Source organism: Homarus americanus, unplaced genomic scaffold (genome assembly GCF_018991925.1).
Source record: "Homarus americanus isolate GMGI-L3 unplaced genomic scaffold, GMGI_Hamer_2.0 scaffold36849, whole genome shotgun sequence".
Taxonomy (NCBI): Eukaryota; Metazoa; Arthropoda; class Malacostraca; order Decapoda; family Nephropidae; genus Homarus; species Homarus americanus.
Window position 1 is genome coordinate 350,880 of NW_024724075.1, and position 25,119 is coordinate 375,998.

General features: G+C 37.0%; 2 protein-coding genes across 3 annotated transcripts; one reads left to right on the forward strand and one right to left on the reverse strand.

The window, feature by feature from the left end:
• Positions 1-3,004: 3,004 nt before the first annotated feature.
• LOC121864024 (serine/Arginine-related protein 53-like) lies at positions 3,005-10,021 on the reverse strand. Its single transcript, XM_042362905.1, has 6 exons — positions 9,837-10,021; positions 8,327-8,452; positions 7,644-7,772; positions 6,923-7,119; positions 6,118-6,344; positions 3,005-3,489 (listed from the first exon to the last, which is right to left on the reverse strand). The coding sequence occupies exons 1-6, from the start codon at positions 9,896-9,898 to the stop codon at positions 3,400-3,402; spliced, it is 831 nt and encodes a 276-aa protein (XP_042218839.1). The 5' UTR covers positions 9,899-10,021; the 3' UTR covers positions 3,005-3,399.
• A 176-nt stretch (positions 10,022-10,197) lies between these two features.
• Positions 10,198-24,110, forward strand: LOC121864022 (DNA polymerase subunit gamma-1-like). Of its 2 annotated transcripts, XM_042362899.1 has the most exons (9): positions 10,198-10,223; positions 10,257-10,291; positions 12,060-14,907; positions 15,396-15,557; positions 16,525-16,718; positions 16,948-17,169; positions 20,703-20,949; positions 22,801-22,895; positions 24,048-24,110. In XM_042362899.1, the coding sequence occupies exons 3-9, from the start codon at positions 12,066-12,068 to the stop codon at positions 24,108-24,110; spliced, it is 3,825 nt and encodes a 1,274-aa protein (XP_042218833.1). In that variant the 5' UTR covers positions 10,198-10,223; positions 10,257-10,291; positions 12,060-12,065. The 2 variants fall into 2 exon arrangements, with proteins under 2 accessions (XP_042218833.1, XP_042218835.1); XM_042362901.1 differs by lacking the exons at positions 10,198-10,223; positions 16,948-17,169 and having other exon boundaries at positions 10,254-10,291.
• The last annotated feature ends 1,009 nt before the right edge of the window (positions 24,111-25,119 follow it).

A 25,119-nucleotide genomic window follows, 5' to 3' on the forward strand; every position in this document is an offset into this window, starting at 1 on the left:
CTAAAAATAAATTGAATTATTTACCTGTTTCCCTTTCAACAAACACTGGCATCTTTGAAAACCTAAGTAGCCCTGGGGAAAAACGAAATGGTGGCCGTTATAGAAGCAGCCGAGGGTGTTTGTGCCCAAATGCTCTACTTACAATTTGATGGGTCTCCAGAACAGATTTTGCAGACCACAAAAAGTTTTTTTTAACCATGATACAGTTTATTCTTGGAGCTTTGCCAACAGAAGGATCCCTAAATTTGTTAAGGTATCATTGGTATCATCCATGGGCAACATGAGATGTGAAATGGTAAAAAATCTGTTGGTGAAAAAATGGTAGAAGTGATTCGGTTTACCTTTTAAAATTTTTTTTTTAATCCATTCCTTGTGTATGGTTTATTTTATGACCTACCTCCTTGTGTGGCAATAAGACCTCTAAGTCAGACTGGGGCTCAAGGCTGTGACTTAGGTGTAAACCTTTTAAACCATCATTTTGCTGAAAAATTCCTTCAAAACAAAGTTACAGCACACATGTTTATTATAGCATATGAATCATGATGGGGGAGGCTACTTACACTACAGTATGTATATTCATATTTAGATCTAAATACTGTACACTTAACAGTACAATACTTACACTTGTATTTAGTTTCACTTACTGTATATTGTTACACTTAGTTTGCACTTGTATGCACTTTTTTAGTATGCACTTGAATCTAGATATTATTTCCTGGCTTAATCACTGTTGGAATCGAGGGTGTGTGTTGGCATATTAGAGATTACATGCAAATCTAACTCGAGAGGAGTAGGGTGAGTGAATGGACGACCTAGGTAGGTCGTTCAGAGAACATTCCTATAATGAAGCCAGAAGAATCACTACTAGTTGATTGGTTATGTTTTCTTGACAATGGCATTGGCTTGAAAAATAAGTGGAGTTTAACTTGTTTCAATTGTGCATGTTGCGGATTGATCACACAGGTACACAAGTCTCACAGCACAGGGTAGTAATTATGATCCACTTTGGCGTGTGATCCACAAAAATGCTTTGTCCAGACCATCTTGCACCTCAAATAACTTAATTTTAGCAACTGTCGAGTCATCCTCACTGCTGCTTCATCAGGTGTTTCCATAACAGTGGCAACAATTTTCTCTTCTGTTGCATGACAGTACCCAGTCATCAGCATCCATCTGCAACCACTCGGCAATTCATCTGCTACATCCATCTCGCTACTTCTACAGGTATTGCAAGGTTAACGAAATCAATCGATCCAAAACCAAGGAAGTTCACCTGTTATCAACTTTTTCCATGAATTAGCTAAAGTAGACATGGGTACTGGTTTCCAAGCTTCAGCCACATTGTAAAAAGCGTTTGGTAAATTGTAATTCTTGAAATTTTGTAACTAGCGAGCTTCCCTTAGGTCCCCCACCAAATTTTGATGTTTCCAGAACAACCTGGTATTCATTCATTTGTTTCCTCCAATAAATTTGCTTGTATGACTTGGTCAGATCCTGATTCATAAGCTGTAACAAGCTATGTTAGCAGCCAGGAACACGAAGTATTGCTGGGGCGTCTAGGCATGATTGTGTAACACAAAGTCGGAGACAACATGGAAAGCAAAATAGATGTGCAGGGAGGGAAACCGAGTCAAAGTCAGTGTGTAAAGTGCTCTCCTGGCAAGAGTTTGCACCACACCAAACTCAAAACCTACCCCAATCGTTGGATCAATGGGGGCAGTCGGCAAAACTTGGTGGGTGTTTCCCTAATACTGTATATAATTGTCGGTTATGCAAAGTATCGGTCAATGGGATGTCGGTTTACAGGGTATACCTTTATGTACCAGGTGCAGTGAACTCTCTTATTATTCAGAGGTCACATACTTATCAGGCACAGTGAATGGGTTAAGATAATGTAGTTACAAAACAATTTAATTAGTGCTTGCTTAAATAGTTCCAGCTTGTTTGAAATTGATTTTTGAGTGTGTCAAATGCCAGAATACTTAAAAAAAAAATTAATTAATACAGTGAAGGAAGCAGTGATAATCAAATCAAATATATTAAACACAATTTGTTTTACTTTAAACTTGCTGTCACTCACTGAAAACCAGGCATTTGCTTAGCACTAACCAACATGTTCATGATAGCCTGCAGCCTTGGTATCTGATGCAAGTGCTGATCGACAGTCGTGATCTAGGCCTCGACTTAACACACTTCATCCTGGTGAATGTCTCCACATACAGGTATTTATTCCCAAATTCTGTAATTGTTCCAGCCCAAAGTTACTTTTGCGTAGGATTTCTCAAGAAATGCTGGAGTAAAGCTGATAAGGCGACTTGTCTGAAAGATATCCATGAAGGCATCAATTTCCTAGTCTGTCTGTTCCACTTGATATAAAGGAGGGAACACATATATGTCAGTCTCATAGTCTGAAGTAATCATATTTTTGGTGTGCTTGTGAAAATCTGAAAATTGATAATGAGACTCCACACGTAAAAAGGACTCACAGGATGTCTTGACAAGGAAAATCAACAAAATTTAACCATGTTGTGTGGTATATGCTTTCACATCATTGGAAGTGTGACCTGTTACTTTCTCTTAGTTGCTTCAAGAAGACAAGAAACTTTGTTTCAAATGCCTTGACTTCTAAAAACATCATATGAGCTTATCTCACCCTAGCAACTAAAGCTTGAAGCTAATTTAAATGTTGCATCACATTGGCCAAGAATACCAGATCCATATACATGTGCCTAATCAAATAAAAAATAAGCTAGATTAAGTTTGATTGGTGCTATAGCAAAAAATTTTTTTTATCAACCTGTCTCTTCACCAGAGGTTTGCTAACATTCCTACCAGGGAGATGAGGGCCACTTGAAATTCAGTTTGGTAACCCTGGCCTATGGTTTAGTCATACAAGAATATACATCTTTCACAATATAAACTGAGTTCAATCTCATTAAATTTGACATCTCATTTTCTTTAAATGAGTATTATACTGTACTGTATTGGAATATAAAACAATGAAAATTGAAATCTCTTTATAAAATTACCATATCTAATTATTCATCAAGGTACACAAGTCATAGTGTACTGTAAGTATCATGTACAAAAAGGTGCGAAGTATTATCTTAAGATATTTATAATAAAAAACTTGACACTTTACATGCAAAAGCTCTGAAAGCATGCTATTCATACAGGTAAACATGTAACTTGAATTATTACTGAACTATATTTGGACTTTTTTTTTATTAAATACAAGGGCACCCCTAATTTTACAGACCACCATAAACATTTTCTCTCTAATTTGTACAAAATATGAAGGAAACTAAATGTCTGCAGTTATGACAGTGATGGGATTAACTTCATGTTCTGAAGTAAGTTTTAGATTTTATCCAGTTGCAGTTCTAGTCATACCTAAGTTTATATTGGCTCTCCTAACAGAGCTTTCTGACGAAGTGAGAAAATCCTACGCAGATACTTTTCTTCTCGCTCCTCTGGATCACCAAACAGCTGGGGAAAGAAATTTGATTGGTTTAAGATTATACTGTACAAGTGTTAATATAAAATTTGTCAATGATCTTACGTACTTTGTGTGTGTCCAGATCCCCAACCTATTTATATAACCGATACAGAGGGGGCTCCCGAAATTCACAGGAGTTAGGTTCTCAAAATGGCCGTGAATTGCCAAATCCGTGAATAATAATAAGGGGGGGGGGATAGTTTTACTTGTGTACAAAGAAATGTATTTTCCCTTTATGCGTTTGCCCTTAGGACAATTATTTCTTTTCTTTTACCTGTATTGTATATATACGTATGTGTGTGTGTAGACACACACAAATAAATAATAATGGGAAAATACTCTAGGAAACAAATTTATTAAAAATATGAGTCCGTCAAGTCCGTGCTTTATTAATAAAGCACGGACTTGAGTGTAGACTCACATTTTTAATAAATTTGTTTCTGATAATTTATAAGAGAATTTTCCCAATATTTTTGTGTGTTTTGCATATGTGTGTGTGTGTGTCTGCACACACATACACACACATTTACAATACAGGTAAATGAAATTACTGTCTCTAGAATGAATGGCTCCCTATCCCAGCCACAAAAATGCCGGCAACTTTAAAACTACCCACAGACATTCTTGGGTACATCCAGAGTATCATCCGCGAATAATAGAGAACCGCAAAATAAAAATCCGCGAATTTGGTGGGGCCCCTTCACTAAACTAAGTTAGCCAGTCAGTGACTTTACTGCCCATGTTACAAGGTTTCTATTCATACACTGCATTTGGGTCCACAATGATACTGTACTGACAGCACAAAGGAGAACCAACAATGAAGAGAATAGAAATTAATAATCATATAATATTTACAGACAAGAAACTGTCAGATTAGTAAGTACTGTACATTCTATAACCATGTTCTTTACTAAATAATTTTTATTATTTGAGGTCAATCATTAATATCTATCTTCGGAAATTTGCTTTATGTACAGTAGATACTGAATAAATTATTTTAATCCTTACACCAAGCATTTGACAGAGTATCGCATCAGAGGCTTCTGAGAAAAATTAAGGCTCACGGTATCGAGGGGAAAGTTTTAAATCGGATAAAATCATGGCTCACCGATAGAATGCAGAGGGTCAGCGTAGATGGTGTTAAATCTGAGTGGGGCCGTGTAACCAGTGGGGTTCCCCAGGGGGTCAGTACTAGGCCCACTCTTGTTCATAATCTACATAAACGATCTAGATACTAGGATCAGCAGTGACATAAGCAAGTTTGCGGATGACACCAAAATAGGGCGGCAGATTAATTCAGGGCAGGATGCAAATGCATTACAGGAGGATCTAAATAAACTGCAGGGGTGGTCTGAAAAATGGCAAATGAAATTCAACACCAGCAAGTGCAGCGTACTTAATATTGGAAGAACAAATACTGAAAATGTATACAGCCTTAACAACATCAACCTAGAGAAGTCGACTTGTGAAAGAGACCTAGGGGTACTTGTAAGCCCGGACCTACGGCCTAGAAAACAATGCGTTAATGTTCGAAATAAGGCAAACAGAGTATTGGGTTTTATATCTAGAAGTGTAAGTAACAAGAGTGCAGAGGTCTTATTGCAACTATATCTTGCGCTAGTCAGGCCGCACCTCGATTATGCGGTTCAGTTCTGGTGCCCGTATTATAGAATGGATATAAATTCACTAGAGTCGGTGCAGCGAAGAATGACAAAAATGATTCCGGGACTTAGAAACCTTCCATATCAGGATAGGTTAAAGAAACTTAACTTGCATTCCCTAGAAAGACGAAGAGTGCGGGGAGATATGATAGAAGTATTTAAGTGGGTGAAAGGAATCAATAAAGGGGATATAGATAAAGTTCTTATAATCTATAATATCCGAGCAGGATAGGACTCGGAGCAACGGATTCAAGTTGGATAAGTTTAGGTTTAGGAGGGAGATACAAAGAAACTGGTTCACAAATAGGGTGGTGGACGAGTGGAACAAGCTTAGCAACTTTGTAGTAAGTGCGGGAACTCTGGAAAGTTTCAAAAGGAGGCTAGATAGATTCATGGATGACAGAGAGTGGTAGTAACTCTCGACAGGAGCTGCCATGCACAAGCCAACCGGCCTATTGCAGACTCCTTATTTTCTTATGTTCTAATACAAATCTGTGGCTACCTCCGCTGTGCACAAAAAGAATTAGCGCTTTAAATTTTAAGTAACTTTATATAAATGTTGAAATACATTCAAAATAAAAGGAAAACTCAATACAGTATAAGGAGTACTGTACAGGTATCCCTTACTATACAAATGAATGCTATATTAAAGTTCTATTCATACACCTATTTATTGCTATCTGAAAGGGATTTTCACTTATGCAAAAAATAGTACGATCGAAAATTCAAATTGTGCACACCTCGGAGTCGGTTGCGGTGGCATTACATCACCCCCACTTCCTCCTGCATCCACTTCAGACCGCGTGTCTCACTTCATGTTTAGTTGAAGTGCAGTGCTCTCTCTTTTATCTCTGTGTATTCATGCCATCCTTCCTGCTCAAGAGTATACCTGTTGTGTCAGGTACAAAATCAAAGTTTCACCCATTACAGAATTTACAGCAATCATATGACACTTACATGTGGACTAAACAGACTGTCATCACTCAGAGGAATAAACTTTCCAGCCCTTGCAGACAATTCTGCCTGTGTTCCAAAGTTGAATTCATCTCCATTTTTGGTGTCAGCTTGGTTCTTTGGAGCTGCTTTCTCACCTCGGCTGGACTTAAAGGTCTGCTGAACAAATCCATCTTCTCCAATTTCCTCTATGGCCTTTGAATAGGCAATTTTCTCAGATTCTGACATTTCTATAGAGAAAATGAAAAATCACAGTAAAGAGTTTGTGATTTTAATCATCAATTAGCTTTTTAAAGAACTAGAGTAATAAGCATAATACATAATTACAAAATGAGCTGTAATCAATTATTAAATTCCCTCAAAAAGGCACCCATGTGGCAATGATATTTCAATACAGTATTAAGTACACTATCTATAGAACATCCACAGCACAGATGCCTAGGATTAGTCAAGTGCAAAGGGAAGAGGTGAATGTTTTTACAGACAGAGATGGGATTATGTGGAAGATTACGCAGGAATTAGTCACCTAGAGAAGAGAAGAATTTATAAAGAGGAGAATTACATAAAGAAAATACTTCAGCAAGACAGGGAAGGAGAGTCCTCATCAATGAGAAATTTTCAATGACTGGTTTGATAGAGCAGTTTTAGCTTGAGTTTTGATTGGGGAAGCAGTTTCTACATAAATTTCTGATTGGTAAAGCAGTTTCTACATGTGTTACTTAGGAATACGTTACAATAATTAATGGCTGATGCTTAATAGGTAACAAGGGGCAAACTGGAAGACAAAATCATATGTCAAATGCCATACCTTTCTTAGCAGACTTTGGTTCTTCAGGTACAGGACTAAGAACCTTATCCCTCTCCTTCTCTTTCTCTTTATCTCTGTCCCTGTCTCTATCTCTTCTATCACGGTCCTTGGTAGAACCTCTGCTACTCCGATCACGATCCACGCTACTTCTAGCTGACCGAGACTTTGAATACTTTTCACTTCGATCTGAATCAGAACTAAAAAAAAAAAAAAAAGTGTTATACTGTACATCCCAGACTTAAATAATGAGGGAGTTGTGTTTTTTCCGTCTTGCAAGCCCTTCTTGTAAGGTGCCGGTTGGCCAACACAAGAGCAACACAAACTCTCCCTCATTATCTTAAAATGCAATTGCTTTCTTTACTCAGTTAAACTTCATGCCTTCAATCTGAACTGAATTAAAATACAGGCAATCCTCACTGTAATCACTCCCTCTATATGTATTTTTGCATACTGTACAGACTTAGTGGGTAACTGCTCATATGTACAGACTTAATGGGTAAGTGATCACAAGAATAGACTTAATGGTTAACTCGTCACATGTACAAAAGAGAATTCATGATAATTGAATAAACACTGAACTGCTGAGGCCTGGAAAAACTCATTCTTTCCTTCATTTTACATTTATGATACCATCTGTTCAGGTCATTTATCCATAAAGCTACAGAAACAATACAGCAGTCCATAAAATTGCTAGACCAAACCAATTATATGTGTACCATACCTGGAGCTGCGTCTTCTATGCTTATGCTTGGATTTTTTATGTTTCCGACTGGATCTTGATCTTGATCGAGAACGAGTAGGGCTGCGACGACGCCTGTGACGGTCTCGATCTCGACTTATCGAACGGGACCTGCTCAGCATAAAAGGTTAGCATACATAGGGCCATACTGTAACATGCACCCAAGTACAAATTTATATTAATTGAAATCCTACTTAAGATGTAAAAAATAGCCATGACATGCTATCATTATGAGTTTCCTATCTCTTTGTTCTAATTTGCTCTTTTTATAACACTGTTTCACAATTATGACCTGTGACATAATGGTCAGCATAATCGCCTCACAAGAGAGTAGCCCCAAGTTCAATTCCTGGGCAAGTTTCTTTTGTGCCATTTGTTTCTGTCTACCCAGCAGTAATTGGAAACCTGGATGTTCATCAGGGTAATGGTGAGCTAGTGCAGTTGACAAGTTGTACAATCTTCCTGTGTAGTGCTTAAGCATATGAAAACCTTGGGGATCTTAGAGCCAGTCATTACAGAACATTTGGCTCAACCATTATACTGTATTATGGTTCCACTTAATAAGATTAATCATAACATTAAGCTACCTAGCAGAATCCCTTCTATATCTTGATATAATGAAATTCTTTTTACATTCAAGATTCAATTCAGTACACTCAACTTACCTATGACTGTTTGATGGACTACGAGAACGGCTGCGAGACCGGCTGCTGGAGTATCGCCTGTGTCTCCGTGACTTCTTATGACGGCGGTGGCGACTCTTGGAACTTGTACTGCTGCTACTACGAGATCTTTAAATAAATTTAATTTTCTATATAGGTATGTTCAACAGAAATATTACTAAATGTAGTAGTGTACAGCATATGTAAAAATTAATACATAGAATAAAAAAAAATAGCATATGAAATTGGTTAAATACTGTACTTACATGCAAGGATTAAAATGAAAAATTCTAGGCATTGGTACACTGCCCCCTCACTTAATGCTGGTATGTTCCATGTGGATTCCCTTGAACACTGTTTTTTATTACTACCCGGTATCGGTTAACACAGAATTAAGATTCACTGGAAAATGGGTTGAGCCGAACGCAATCAGGTAGAAAAAGTTTTGTGTGAGCCAGCGGCTGATTCATTTACAGTCCATGATAACATCCCCAGCAGACCAGCGGTCATGTCCAATACAGTCCACTGGTAGCATCCCCATGCCACGTGGGCTCAGAGTTTAGCCAGTCCTCGTTCCGGCCACGACCAAAAACTTTGCATAGATTAGCTTCAGTTTTTTTGCCTGCTTTCATCACCAAGGCTCCACCTAAATGTTCTCCAAGTGCCCCTCTACCTCGGGACACTACAGCATAGTAGTTTGGTTCAATTTATGAACGATAAATTATTTAACAGTACTGTACCTGGTAATTCAGGAAGCTTCCAATCTCACCAAATGTGAACAAAGGCATGCATGATTTTATGCCAAGACCTAACCTAACCGGGGAGCTGTCTGGTAATACTGTACACAGTCACATACGGCACCACAGTCTGAGAGGCATAGGACATGAGCATAATTAGTAAGGAGAACATTCAGACAGGAGGAGGTACCAGAACACTGCACTGGGTTCAATCTCCAGCCCAGGTCAGAGGTGAGGAGGGTGTTCTTCAATGTGAGCCCACCAACCATCACAGGGTTCCTCTTATACTATCATTGGATAATGAAGTTCACAACAAAGCAAGGTTAATATTTCCAAAACACTGGCTTATGAGCCTAAATCATATGTCAGTGTTTGTGGAATAATAATCCAGTAGGAGAGCACAATGATGATTGATTGGGTTAGGTTTTAATTATGCTTTATACCTCACATTCCCTCTCTGCTTTGAAGCCCTGCCCACTTTTGACGAGATCAATATTAACAGGGTAGGAATAGTCATAATTCATTAATTATACATTTCTCTAAACTTTTAATATCACCAAGCGATGCATTCAGCATGAAAAACTGCATTAAAATGTTCTTTATCATGCTTAAATCCTTTACCCCTGTTTTCGGATTAATTACTCAAAGCCACAAAGAACATATCAAACACCTAAATGGTTAGCAAATTGTTAAATGATGGAAATAATGAATTAAAAAAAATAATCAACGTGCTTAGCAGTGCTTAACCATTTGACTAAACTGAACATTTATCATACCGGCTTCTCCTTCTTCTTCTACTTGTTCGTTCACTATCTGATTCACTGGAGTAACGACCCATACTTGCTTAGATATTACTTCTCTTGCTCTATATTACCAAAGGGAACAATAGTTGGTTATTAACAGTAGAGAGAATGTGTGCACCAGACCCACACACACTTGGTACTGTTGTTGTGTTACGGGTTCAGATTCATCTTAGTGAGTTTATCTTATATTCATGACAAATGCAGTAATATATTCGCTATTTTATAACACATAAATAAAACGATTTTATCAAGAATTAAAAAAAATCTTCAAATTGTTATATATAGTTATAGAGATAGATGGATAAGAAATAAGTATTCATAGGGATTCATTTAATGTGACCAGACGAGGAGCCACAACAAACAAGCCTCTTGAGTGTAGTTTCAAAATCCCTTACTCGAAAGTTTTTTATTTGATTTAATTTAGTTTGGTAAGTAACTCTATCTGTGATTGACATAATATTTTCAAAGCTGGAATGTGTAAAACTTTCTTACCTTTAATTCGGCACTGATTGGTCTATTTTGGGGTTAATGTGTAGGTTAATGCTGCCAATGAGTCTAGCAAGAACACACTGCTTTTCCACCCCTTCTATCCTCAACAGAGATTGGGGATCCTGTTGGGAACCGGGGTGTTGAGTGGGTCGTTTTCTGACAAAAATCATGGCCAAGTGAATACAAAATACACCAAAAAACACTAGAAAAACATATAAACCTAACCTAAACTTTTTTGGGATGACATAATCTAACCTAACCTGACCTAACATAATCTAACCTAACCTGACCTAACCTAACCTAACTCTCATGGTGATTTTACGTAACCAAACTCTCACCATATGAGGGAATCACTGTTACCTGTATTTCTTACCTTATTGACCTGGTTCTGGTTCGTCGTCGGATTCTGAGATCAGTACAGGTGGCTGACGCTGATTGTCGCTTAACTTTGGTTACTACAATGTTAACTATGTTGTCTTGACGATATTTACACTCGTTCTTACACTTAGGACACTTTACTGAGGTCGGGAGAATACCATGAGATCTAAAAAATGTGATTGCTTGTTAGTTTTTTCCCCAAAATTCGCAATTAACTCCATAGAATTGAAGTGACGCCCATCACAGATTTCCCTGGTCGGAAATAAATTTGAAATTCGTTATTATGAGAGACCCAAAATCACAATCGAATCTGATTGGTCAAAAAATACAAATTCTAAAAGCAGAAACCACAATTTATTTTAATTGATGGCAAAAAAAAACTCTTTGAGTGGCTGCGTGACGTGTACGGGAACGCATGTGCATGACGGTTTATGAAGGGAATACGCTGAGTCGGTGGTCGGGTAGGCAATAATGGCTGAAGATTATTGGATGAAAATAGAGAAAGATTTGGCATACGCTATCTCCGTTATTATACGTTTCCAACGGTAATGCAGTAGAAGAAAATTATCTTAAAATTAGATGTATTTTTCGAATATGATATTAGATTTGGGGTAGGAAAGTTGTGTGAACTACTATAAAAATACCCCTTTTTTATACGTTATACTACAGTATAATACCGCATGCACGTTCAAAGGAACTGCGCGTGACACGCTCCCACTCCCCTCACTCAGCAACGACTGAGCCATGGGCGTGGTCGCAGTGACTTACGTGTCATGAGATGTTTGTTCGTATGTTTGCCATAGAATCAACGGCCAATATATTTGAAGTTTTTTTTCTCCTCCAATGAGCTGTCACATCTATCTAGCGAGCCAATGAACGGGGTCGTTACAAACCTCCTGGTGATATTGGCAGTTCGTCAGGCGCTCAAATTTTTAAATTGTAGTCAGTTCTCTCTGACACATGACTTGTGACACTTGCACTACTGTATTAGTGAATTTCGAGCAATTAAGAGGCTTATGGACGACGACACCTAATCTCTTAAGTTTTTTTAAGCTTGTGGCGTCATTCCAGTCTCCAAAAAGTGTTCTGAGCGATCTAAAATATGGTGCAGTTCTCAGTGGTTCATTCTTATTAAAATGCAGGATTCCAGGATTCTTGGCTTTAATTCACTGAACAAAGGGCATCTGATAGAGCAAGATTTCCATGAATTTTCCTTTTTGATAGGATATAATTTTCTTAGTCAAACTCATGTTAATTTTCGGAATTACCTTATATGCATGTACAGTATACTGTACAGGGAGTACACAATATAGTGTTATTCTTTTTCAGGTGGGAATGGGGAAGAATATTATGGCTGCTGTGTTGCAGCTCAGAAAAATTCTACCTCCACTTTATTGTTCATTGTGTTCCCCTGGACATGAAGCCAGTGTTGGGCGATGTATGAGCTATGTGAACTTACATCACTTCATACAGAGACACAAATCCACTATTAAAAAGCCCATAGAAAAAAACATTGATATTGAAAAACATTATGATACAGAACACGGCTCTGAGTTTTCAAATGTACATATTGGTCAGTTGTCTGATTATTCTCCAGAAAATGAGGAATCGTACAAGTATATCAACCAAAATTCAGTGCATATATCAGATAATGATGAGTTAGCTTCCAAAGACTCTTCCAGTTTGATCCAAAATGAAACAAAAGTGTATGAAAATGAAATTAAACAGGGTCCAACTCCAGCCATTGGGATCACATCTGTTAATGAGGTGCTTGGAAATTTACGACGAGATATGTATAAGGATGGCCAAAAGGTCAACACGGAAACAGTTGGTAGCCTTCTACCTAAGGAATCATTAAATTCACTTTCTAATGGGAGACCTGATGTTCATGGAAAAGACGAAAAATTCCTTAAAAATACATATAAGACTAGGATCACGTACACTAGGAAAAAGTCATGCTCAACAGATATTTTTACGAAAAAAAAGAAAATCATTGTATTTGGAAGTGAAAGAAACAGTAAAAAGGTAGATGTTAGAGGGATGTCTACTGAAGAGGATGGTGAGAAGACTCAGGTTAACACAGATTCACACCAGACTAACAAACCATCAGAAGCAGGTGAAACAGGAAGCCCTAATAAAAAGTACAATAAATTTTCTCTAGGATTAAAGGAGGATAAGAAAGGTGAAGACACATGTACAAATGATTCTTTGCCTGGACAGTGTTCTTCATCATATTGTAAGAATGCAATTGGTATACAAACACTCTCTTCTTCTCTCGCTGATCAGATATTTAGTACAGTTACACCAAAGGATGCTCAGGAAGCACAAGAGGATCTTGAGAGAAGCAGAGATCATTTACAAGCACATGGGCTATGGAATAAGGAGTCATCAGTCATCCCAGATTATGACTTAAAATTACCTCCACTAGAGGACCCTGATCTAGACCAACATTTCCGTGTTATTGCTGAGGAACAGTGTGCTCCATATAAAGATTTGTTAAATCAACTGGTAGGAGCAGACCTTCCATATTTTCCCAGTGAGTGGCACTTTTATCCAGGATGGACTCGGTACAATTCTGATGGCACCTACACACAGGTGGACTTCCCAGACTGTCATGCCATTGTTTTTGATGTGGAAGTTTGTGTGAAGGAGGGCAGTCAACCAACATTGGCCACTGCTGTATCTGATAAATATTGGTATTCTTGGTGCAGCCAGTGCCTGGTTCATCCTGAGAAGGAACATAGTGATAGTTTTACTTTAGAAGACCTCATTCCACTTCAGAGCTCTGACACCTCCCAACACCATGAAAACAGAGATGTTCCTCGAGTGGTTGTTGGCCACAATGTAAGTTATGATCGAATTAGAGTTCGTGAACAGTACTTTATGGAGGGGACTTCCCTACGCTTTGTAGACACCATGTCACTACACATTGCTGCAAGTGGCTTAGTATCAGAACAACGAACATTGGTAATGAAGAACAAAAATAGTGATAAGAAAATCAGGCTCCCATGGATGTTTGTTGGATGCCAGAACAGCCTTAATGAGGTCTACAAATTTTATTGTCGTGCAGAAGATCTCAAGAAGAGCACTAGAGATGTATTTGTGAAAGGCAAATTAGAGGATGTCCGCAATGACTTTCAAAATCTTATGAAATATTGTGCCAATGATGTGAAAGCAACACAAATGGTCTTGGTCAAACTCTTACCATTATTCTTTGACAGATTTCCTCATCCTGTTACATTTGCTGGAATGTTAGAAATGGGGTTGACATTCCTCCCAGTTACAGAAAATTGGGATAAGTATGTTACAGCAGCAGAATCAGAGTTCCGTCATATAGAAGAATTATTAAACAAAGAACTGGTAAAACAAGTTCAGACAGCTCTTGGTTACATGGAAAATAAACAATATGAGAAGGACCCTTGGTTATGGAACCTTGATTGGTCAGTACCTAAAGGAAGAGTAAAGAAATTACCTGGTTATCCAAATTGGTACAGAAAGCTCTGTGCTCGTACTGGTGAAAGAGAGGGCACCCCTGAACCAGAAAACATGAGCACAGGTCTTCAGGTTGTACCAAAGTTACTAAGACTCACTTGGGATGGCCTTCCACTTCATTATGAAAGGCATTATGGGTGGGGTTACCTGAAACCACTATACAATAGCATTAACGAGATACCCCAGTCTAAAATTCCTCCAGTTGATAATAATACTATTAAAGATTCACCATGTTTTCCTATTAAGGCATTGTATGAAATGTGTTCTGGTAAGAAAGAATATCCTGAGGACCAAACAGAACTCTCTGAAACAGATAATTATAGCTTGTTAGTTAATGAAGAAGACTGGGAGTTATGTTCTCAAAATCAGACTAAGAATGTTAAAACACCCAAACAAGAAAGTAAGCAGGAAGAGAGGTTAAGGGATATTGGTATTCCTGGTGTGGCTTTTGTTCCACTACCACACAAAGATGGTGCCTCAAATCGTGTTGGAAACCCTTTAGCTAAAGATTTCTTGAATAAAATTGAGGACAAGACATTAAGCAGCCACTTTGGAGATCTTGCAGAGCTTGTATTGAAGACCACTAAAACCTTGTCTTATTGGAAGAATAACCGAGATCGTATAAAGTCCCAGATGGTTGTCTGGCACGACCATCACAATCTGCCTCCGTCTGTTACTTCAGCAGGTATGGGGTTCCACAATTTAGTACATGTACTTTTTTTTTCACTTTACTCAACAGGGAAATGTCTAAAATATTCAAAATTTTAAAACCAGTTATTTCTTTATTTACTATAGCAGAAGCAAATATCAATGGTACAGTGATTAACTTTGCAATAACATATTTTCTAACTTACTGGAAATTATTAGTGTTGCTAATATGTCCTGATGCATAAAAGCAATCTAGCTGCCAGTATTTAAAGTTTCCTTGTAGTCAGACTGGAAAACACAGTGTGACAATACATGAGCTATCTGGTTATAGAATGATATTTTGAATATCAATCCTCCAGTTTTTCCAGTACAGTAAAGAAATTTCTTCAACAAAAACTTTTCACCAATAAAAAACTTTCCCCATATTTCATTGTCTGTCCAGTATTATATTAAGTATATATTTTTGAGTGTATTGTGTGGCTGTTATAATATTCCAGTTTTGAACTTCAAACACTCTTTGGACAGATGGCTATCAAAAGACTGGCAAATATGGAGTGATTGTGCCTATGGTAGTCACTGCAGGGACTATTACTAGACGTGCTGTTGAGCGCACGTGGATGACTGCCTCCAATGCCTATAGTGATCGTATTGGCTCAGAACTCAAGGCTATGGTTGAAGCACCTCCAGGTAATGTTTTTTATATTTTGTAAAACAGTTCAGTATAGATTAATCTTAGAATCAAAGCTACAAATGTCATTTGCCCAGCGTGTAATATTCTCTTGTCTAGAACAGTTGAGAATGAGAAGTAATGAAGATTTGGCTTACAAAATTCAAATGCTACATATTTTTCATAAATCTATCTCTTCCTTATGGTATATCCTAATTATAGAATGAACAGGCAGATTTATTCAAGTTAGGTGCTCACAACAACCTGTGGAATATGGATCATATAATATTTACTTTAAGTTCAGCACTGAATATTTCTGGATGATGTTAGGGGTAAAAGGTTCAGGATAAATATTGAAATGATGAATTTTTATAATTGATCACACTAGCAAGGCTGGAGAAACTCAATATTAGGGATATGTCCCTGGACTGTGTCAATAAGTTTTATTACCTGGGTGACAGTTTGTCTAAATCAAGTTTTAGAATTTCATATACAGGGTAATTTATCAGTTATTTACTTTTTTCTCGTTCTGTAACTCACATTGTAATGTGAGTTACTTTCAGTCTGTTACTCTTCTATCTTACATGTTATCTTTCATTACTAATACCAATCCTCTGTGATCTGAGATACAGGTAAAGTAGCTAAAACAACTATCTGTGCAGGTGGGGTGACAAGTGACAGCTCTCATATACCAAAATTTATCATCCATGGTCTCATATTGTTTCCCACAGAGTATCCACAGATAGTTGTTTTAGCTACAGTACAATATATGTGAAAGTTAATTCAGCTTTTCAGAAGATTTAGAAAAGAAATACAGTTAACGAGGAAACTATTAAATTGAATTACTGGTACAATAAAGGCTTCCTAATAGCCCTGTGTGACTTACTCTTATTGTTGATCAGGTTTGTTATCAACACAAAGTTAACTAACCAATATCAAGTTTTTAGTGCAGTACTGTATAGGAAGTTATGCAGCTATCTTTTACAGGTTATAAATTTGTTGGAGCTGATGTAGACTCTCAGGAACTATGGATTGCTGCAGTTCTTGGTGATGCTTACTTCTCTGGTGAACATGGAGCCACAGCTTTGGGCTGGATGACGTTACAGGGTAAAAAGAGTGATGGGACAGACTTGCATAGCCACACAGCAAGGAATGCAGGGATATCACGAGACCATGCCAAGGTTAGTAGCATATTAGTCTCTCTCTCTCTGTCTGTTTCTGATGTAAAGGTATGTAAACTTTTTGAGAATTAAATTTTTTTTTTTAAAGAGTTTATTGTACACATTTTTATATGTTTCCTGGGTCAGGTTTTATGATTACAACAAGAGAATTTGATGTATTGTCTGAAAATTATTATCTAAAATGTTTTGCTGTATAAGGTAGTTAAGGTGCCATGGTGTTTTTGTTAAGGTTATCAATTATGGACGAATTTATGGGGCTGGTCTCCGCTTCACTCAACGTCTCCTGAAGCAGTTTAACCCAAAGATGTCCGATGCAGAAATTAAGGAACGTGCTGAAAATTTATTTGCTACTACCAAAGGACAAAAAGGATGGTGCCTTAATCAGCAAGGAGAAGAACAAGCCATTGACATGAATTATCCTTTTACTGGAGAACCATTATCTCGCAAACAGGTAATATAGACTTTAAGGATTGTTGAACTGTGTATCTTTAACTTTGACAGAAAAAGCGAGAAAAGACTTTAACCCTTAAATGACAGTGAACATAAATAGATGATGAGCACCTTTTGTCCTGCAATGATGGTGATCATCCTTATAATCAGAATCTTTCCACACCATAATTTTTAAGTATGGCCCCTGATTTATGCTCGAGTGAATTACTGTACAGTATTGTGATTCAAGACCACTTTTCCTTCCACATGTCATGGAGGAGGTACAGTAGTTGTCATTTCCAGTGACACACTGAGCAGAAAGATCCCTCACCAAAGTAGTGTTGCCCTGACATCGAAAAAAAAATATATATACAGTATATATTATGGGAATCAAGAGTGAGGCTGAGATTGAAGAAGTGGAAGATTCACCAAGTGAATTCAGAAATGATATCTCGTGCAAAAAAGATAAAGGAAATTATTATAAGGTCAAAACATAAATGGAATGAATAAACTTTTCTTTATATACTAGAGTTAGCATGCTGATCAGTGGAGGGGATGTCAGCAGAGTATGGGAGCACCATTGCTATGGGTAGACAAGTGTCAAGGGGAGGCAGCCAGCATTCCTGAGACTGCGATACAGTGTGTACATTAACTTGTATATTTTTTTTATTTGATTATTGCTGTTTACAGTTTATCCTTTCATTGTTGCTGTTTATATGCTTACAATTTAAGTTTTGATGTTACAGTGTACAGTACAGATAATGCTAGTACTGTATTAGGTGTAAATCTAGCTAAATTTAAAAAATTTGAGTTGATAACTGGTGGGAATTCAGTTTCAGAATTGGTAATACTGTTCATAGGATCAGCTGTTGTGGTGGTGATCAAGGTCAAAACATGTTGGTGAGAATCTGGTGTCTTTTTACAAAATATGTCTAGGATTATACCTACCGTAGTATTTCTGAAAATCAGGGTCGGATAATACATGAGATAGGCTTATACATGAGTACAGTATACAGGAATACCCCAGTTATTGCAAGGGATGCATTCCTAAAAGTTATTGTGTATAACTAATTAGTGAATATCAGGGCAATTTTCTCCCTAAGAATTAATGTAAATAGGGGGGATGTGTTCCCAGCCAGCAACTTTCAACACATTTTCTCAATATACAGTACAGTACACTCCTCATTATCAGAGGCTTTTAGGGACCAGAGTAGTGTGTATACTGTAGTACCAGTAAATGTGAAGAACGAATAAAAATAATGCTAATAAATAAAAGAAAAGAAAAAGATATCGCATTGCCAGCTAGCAATGGTTTCACTACACGCAGGAGACTGGAATGACTGAGTTGTCCAACACTACTCCCTCGGTCGCTCCACTCACAATCCTTGGAGTTAGTAACGTGCATGTAAGGAATCTTTATTTCATTTGTTTTTGATCTTATGATAATAATTGTTTGTTTTTTGGACATTCTCTATGCATGTAACAGTAAAAAAATTGTTAAAAAAAATTACGCTTATCTACTTGAAATTACAAGTTAAAAATACTGTATAACAATAATGCAGCTCACAGCTTGGCCCAGTAGGGAGAGGATGAGAAAGAATTTATTAAAAATATGTATATCTACTCAAAATTACAAGTTGAAAAATAACAATAACACTGCATTGCCTGGTAGGAGGAGAGGTAGGCGGACATACCTTAAGGAATAATTAATTTGGCGACCTGTCAAGTCCACACACATGTTCATCTCCCACACATACACACCTATGCTCTTCAAGTTTTCATATTTCTTATTTTATAGCATATTGTTTTATACTAAGTACACTCCATACAATATAATAAAATAACTACAATAATATAAAAACAATACAAATGAACATAGTGTGTGTGTGTGTGTGTGAACATTTTAAACTAGCATTTACCATTGCCATATGAGAAATTCTAGAATGTTTGGAGTATTTTTTCACTCTGTGGGTTGGAAGTACAGGTGTGGGGTGAGCATCTTCCACATGTGAATTTTAACTCGCATGCTTCATATGAATGGTCCAATTGAACTTCATTGATTTCTAAACCGCATGAGACAGTATGCGTGGAACAAAAACGCTCGTGTAAAGTGGGCCTTGCCTTCGGAATGTGAGAGCTGTGGCTAGCCCGCCCAGTTTGATATATTACTGTAAGGTAGTATTGTAATTTTTAATTTGTGAATAAGCGGGGTATGCTTTGTGAATATCAAATAGGGGTGGTAAAATATCAATTGCGGATAAATGGAGTTGCGAGTAGCGAGGTATTTCTGTATACTGTAATACACTTATCAGAGTAAATAGTCAATTTATACAACTCACCGTCATTTAAGGGTTAAAGTGATTTTGTTTTAATTTTACCTGTAATGTGAGTTTTATGGCATCCTGCCTTTCTCTAGGTTTCTTAAATACAACAGGTCAAAACCACAGGCTTTTGGTTGTGGTGGGGATTTAGAAATTTATTATAATCAATAATTGTCTTATCCTTTTGACCTTCACCTTCACACAAGGGTCCTGAAGGATATCCATTTGTTAAGAAGGTATTCTAAAATATGAGAAGACTTAAGCATAATGCAGAACCCATAGCTGGTAGGCAACAGTCACCTAGAAAAGGTGTCAGTCATAAAATATTTGAACATCTTGTCTGGCCATATTTCACAAATATGTCTGTACTCCATCTGTGATTGGCTTTGTTTCTTGATTAAAAATCTTTAATTTTGTTCTTCTAAAACCAATGATCACATTTAGCTTGTATTTTTAGTGGAATAAATTAATTTTTTTGTCTAAAATGACTATGCTAAGATGGCCACCATTGCTGAAAGCTGAAAATGCTTTTAATGTTCTAATATCTAAAACTACCAGTGAGATGTACCTGAAAATTTGTGGAAATATTCATTTGATCATCTTTCAAGAATGTATCTGATATGGCAGTACACTGTCTTTGGGTGAATGACTTATGGGGCCTTGGGTGTCTTGTTTAGGGGAAAGGTATGCCTAATATTTTAATGAATCCCCAGGCCTTATTTTCATTGGCCACACTGGACAGTAGCCCCTTAGATTTAGCTGACATAGTGAGGCAATGCCACTAGTCGGGTTTCAATTAGCAAATGAGACCTCGGGATTAATCCATCCTTTCTTTTTTGCAAAACAAGTTAATTTTTAGTTGAATATTTATTTATATTGCCGTATAATCTCCATATAATTTCCTTTCATTTGTCTTTATTGCCCTCTTGTTTCCAATTGTACAAATTTTGTTTCTTTATTATATCCTTGCCTAAATTTATTAATTGTTTTTATTGTTTCTCTCACACCCTTTTGTTCTGTTTGAAACATCTTTGTTCACTTCATAAAGCTCCTTGTATAGTACAATATTTCTGAGCCTATATATACTGTGCTGTAATACACTAAAATTCTAATAACCATTATTCCATTTTTAGCAAGTTCTATTTCAAAGATCATGTGCACAATTTCTTTATCACACAGTGTACGGTCTAGGCTTTTTCTTCATACAAGATTTATTAGTTGTTTTCATTCTTAGATAAACAGATTGTTGTGGGAAGCCAGAAAGAACAACATCGAAGCCACTTTTGATGATGTTGTTGAAAGGCCGCCTGTATGGATCGGAGGTTCAGAATCTCACATGTTCAACTGTTTGGAGGCTATAGCCAGGTGTGAGGAGCCCAGAACGCCAGTGCTCGGAGCTAGAATAACACGACCTCTTGAACCGTATTATGTTGATGACCAATTCATGACGAGCCGAGTGAACTGGGTTGTGCAGAGCTCAGGTGAGTTAAATTACAAAGGAATATATTTTTACATGCCCATAGATTTTCACGTGATCCAGAATGTGATAATCTCCATCATCTGCTTGTTAATTTTAGTTTCCTCACAATAAATTCAGCATTATAATATGGATTCTTTTCATATTTTATGACAAGGGTGCTCAACCCACTGTTTGAGGGCCGCATGCGGACCTCAAACAGTGGGTTTAATTGGAAACCTCAGTACTAGAAGAAATATAATTAATTTTACTGCATATTTTATAGAAATTAAATATAAACAAATACTATTTCTGTAACAGTTGTTCTGATCATGATTCCTTCTTTCAGTTTACAATACATGGTTAATACAGTACTTAATAATCAGTGTTATTATCGTGTAAATTATTTACGGTGCTTATTCACATTAAAACACTTGCCTATCTAATGTGGCTAACTCATGCAAAAATGTTGAGCACCACTGAGTCTAGGGCCAAAAATCTTGACTTTGAGATTTTTTTGAAAATCTCAGTATAGATACTCCTGAGCATGCTGATTCTGAATATATGGTCCATGATTGGGATTACGGCATAATTAGTGATCGTAGTGACGCTTGGAAGATTTAAATTACATTACTGTATTTCAGTGCTAATTACTCGCCAACTATGGGATTCCGAGGTGTGATTTTGGTGTTAATGTGTTATTCTGTAAATGCTTTATTAGATAAACCCTTAAATTTTGGTCAAAAATTTCTAAGGTGTATGGCTTATGTTTGACAGTTTTGGCCAAAATGATTTTGTTGAAAATCACATTATAGGTACTGAGCATGCTGATATCAGTATATGGTCCTGATTCGATTGAGGGGTAATTAGTGGTAGTAATGACACTTGGTATATTTTAGTTCTATTATTTCATTGCTAATTTCTCACCAACTATGGGATTCCAAGCAAATTTTGTTAATGTGTTATTTGGAAGTTTTAGTTAATAAACCCTTTAAATTCCATTTCCAATGGGAAAGTATATTTTGGTCGAAAATTTACTAAGGTATAATGCTTAATATTTTGGCAGTTTTGGCCAAAAATTAAATCTTGTGAAAATCTTAGTACAGTATTGGTACTTCTGAGCATGCCGATTCTTAATCTATGGTCCATGATTCGATTGCAGGGTAATTAGTGGTTGTAATGACACTTGAGTATTTTAATAAAAATTCATTTGGGTTTCAGAGGACTGATTAGTTACGGTAAATCCCTTTAAATTGAAATTCAAAGAAAAAGTATATTTTTGTCGAGATATTTTCAAGCAGGGCTGCCCAGGTCTGTTTGAGGCCTGCATTTGGTCCCCAGGGTTTAGTGCAGACCTCAGCAACTAGTAGAAATAAAATTAATTTTGCTGCATATTTAATAAAATTAAATTATAAGAAATACTATTTCGGGAAGGATCTGATTATGAGTCCTTCATGGTTAATACTTAATAATTAATCAATGTTATTAATGTGTATATATTATTTCCTATGCTTATTCACATTCAGGTGAATGTGCAGCCCACGAATACACAGTTACCCATTTAATACGGCCTACTCATGCAAGAAAGGTTGAACACTACAGTTTATTCAATTATTCATATTGACATATAATCTTCCTCTAATTTCTTTCATTAGTATTGTTTCCATTTGTGCAAATTTTGTTTCTTTATTATATCCTTGACTACATTAGTTAGTTGTTTTAGTGGGGGTTTTCACACGGTTGTACTGTGCCAATAAAATTTACTAGAAGACAGTCACCCAGCTGTAGGTTTAGTACATATATTTTATGGTGTGATTTTAAGTTTTAAGTTGTTTGTCTTCATTAAAGTGTAATCATTTCTTGTTTTATTTGGCAGCTGTGGACTATCTTCACATAATGTTAGTGTGTATGAGATGGCTGTTTACAAAGTACAAAATCTCAGGACGTTTCTGCATTAGTATCCATGATGAGGTGAGTGTGTTGGAAAGAATAAATAATAAGCTTCATCTTAGCATATTATATCATATGGGCTTACACCCAACCCTTTCAGATTACTTTGTGATATTTCATGTCTTATATTGCATTATGGATGTACTTTACTAAGTCTTATTACAGTACTGTACAAAACATTTCTTCTGATATAAGTACTTTAAATAAGTTACCCACACACGGCGGGTACTTCCAAGTAGTGTTATGTGTAACTATCTCTTGTCACAAGCTGACTGTGTAAGCAAGCATTTCTGCAGAATAGCTACGGTGCTCATACATAACATGAATATTTTATTATGACATAATTTTAGAGCTGCTATGTTTTGAAGAATTAAAGTAAAAGATCAAGGTCTTAGCTGTGAAACATGTATCACTCAAGTGTGAGTTGGCACCTATCTCTAGTACAGTAGAATAATACTTACTTTGAAGCTTTTAGTTTCAGAATCAGACCTTAGCTCTAACCACTTTCTCCCTTGATGTGGTCCTACCTAACTGCCACTATAGGGAGACCTAAGTGCACTCACCTCCTTTTATTGCTGCACTTGGGATAATTTTTCATGACTTAACATATTCACTACAGGGATGCCACTTTTGATATTTTATTTGGCTAACACCAGAGGATTTTATTCAGTACAGAGGGGACCCCATACAGAAGAGGCTAAACCACACTGTCTGTGTTTGTGTTCTCATTACTGTTTGGCATTTTCTGGTTTGACCACTTGTGTTATGGGGGTTCCCTATGTGCTGAATAAAATCCTGGTGTCAGCCAAATAAAATATTAAAAGTTATGTTCCTGTAGGTTAATGCTTATCATCTGACAGCTCATGTAATATAAATGGCCTTGCTAGGGGTCCATTAATCTTTAGACAGAGCCCTACTATGTTAGCCAGGGAATTTTTTATCCAAACAGACACGGCCTGTTATTGAAATGTCTTGTACAGTGGTAAAGCCCCTCCCAGGGAAGGTTTGAATTGGCTAGTGGCTGTCGGGGACATATGACCTAAGCTGTTGTGTCACCAGGGAATTAATTACCACAATCAATCAATCAGCTAGATGCTGACCAATCAGTTCTCATTATGTCATAGATAAAGGATTTTAGAATTAAAGATAAACTAAATCTTCTGTCCATTCCAGGTTCGTTACATGGTATCTTCAGAAGATTGTTACAGAGTCGCTCTAGCACTTCAGATCACGTAACCTCACACGTCACTTGCACTCAGGTTGGTGTATACAGGTGTTAGTTTTCTTGATTAGCAAGCATAGAAAACAGATAAGGTTCTTGTTTTGTTTTGTTTTTTGGCTAGTGATTTAGGGTAGCCAGATTAAAACAAGACCTTGCTCTTATTTTTTAAAGAAAATATAGAGGTCAGACTCCTAGAGCTAAATGCCTGAGCAGGCATTAGGGCATTGCATCCATACTAAAAGCACTATATAATTAAAGTTTTATAGAGTAAATACAAACAAAAAATCAGATTACTACATTACAATATTGTCTTGAAAATTACTATAAATATATTGTATCTGATTTTTAATAACAACATGACATCAATAGATGCCTAAATTGGAGTCAAGTTCCAAGGAAAAGGTAGGTCACTCCATAATTCCTAAACAATTATAGATCTGGCACTTGGAAAGATGTACGAGGTCTATCCGAAAGTATCCAGCCATTGTGAATATTAGTGAGAACTGGTCCATGCCTTGATGTAACCTGCACACCAGAGAGGACCGTGATCATGATGTTGAACAGCCACTCCCTGGACAACTCAGTCCGGCAGACACCGTTGAATGAGCGTGGGTACTGTGTGACCGTTGTATTTACCAAACAATAACGAAGGAGTACTACATCGTTCTTCACCGCTGAGGGATGCGGTAAGAAAAACCACATGTGGGCAAGTGGTGACTGGCAGCTTCATCATGATAACGCTGCCCATTCTTCACGCTCGCAGGGTTTTTGACAAAACATTGAATCACCCAGGTCTCAGCCCCTACAGCCCAGATTTGGCTCTGGCGACTTCTGGCTTTTCTCAAAGCTAAAATCGTTGTTGAAAGGAGGAGATTTCAGACTGTGGACGAGATTAAGGAGAATGCGACGAGGCAGCTGATGAAGATCCCGAAGAGGACTTTGCAGACTGTTTTGAAAAGTAGAAGGACGCTGGAGAAGTATGTAGTAGAAAAACATTTTATTTGAGTTGCAGGCTGCACTTTT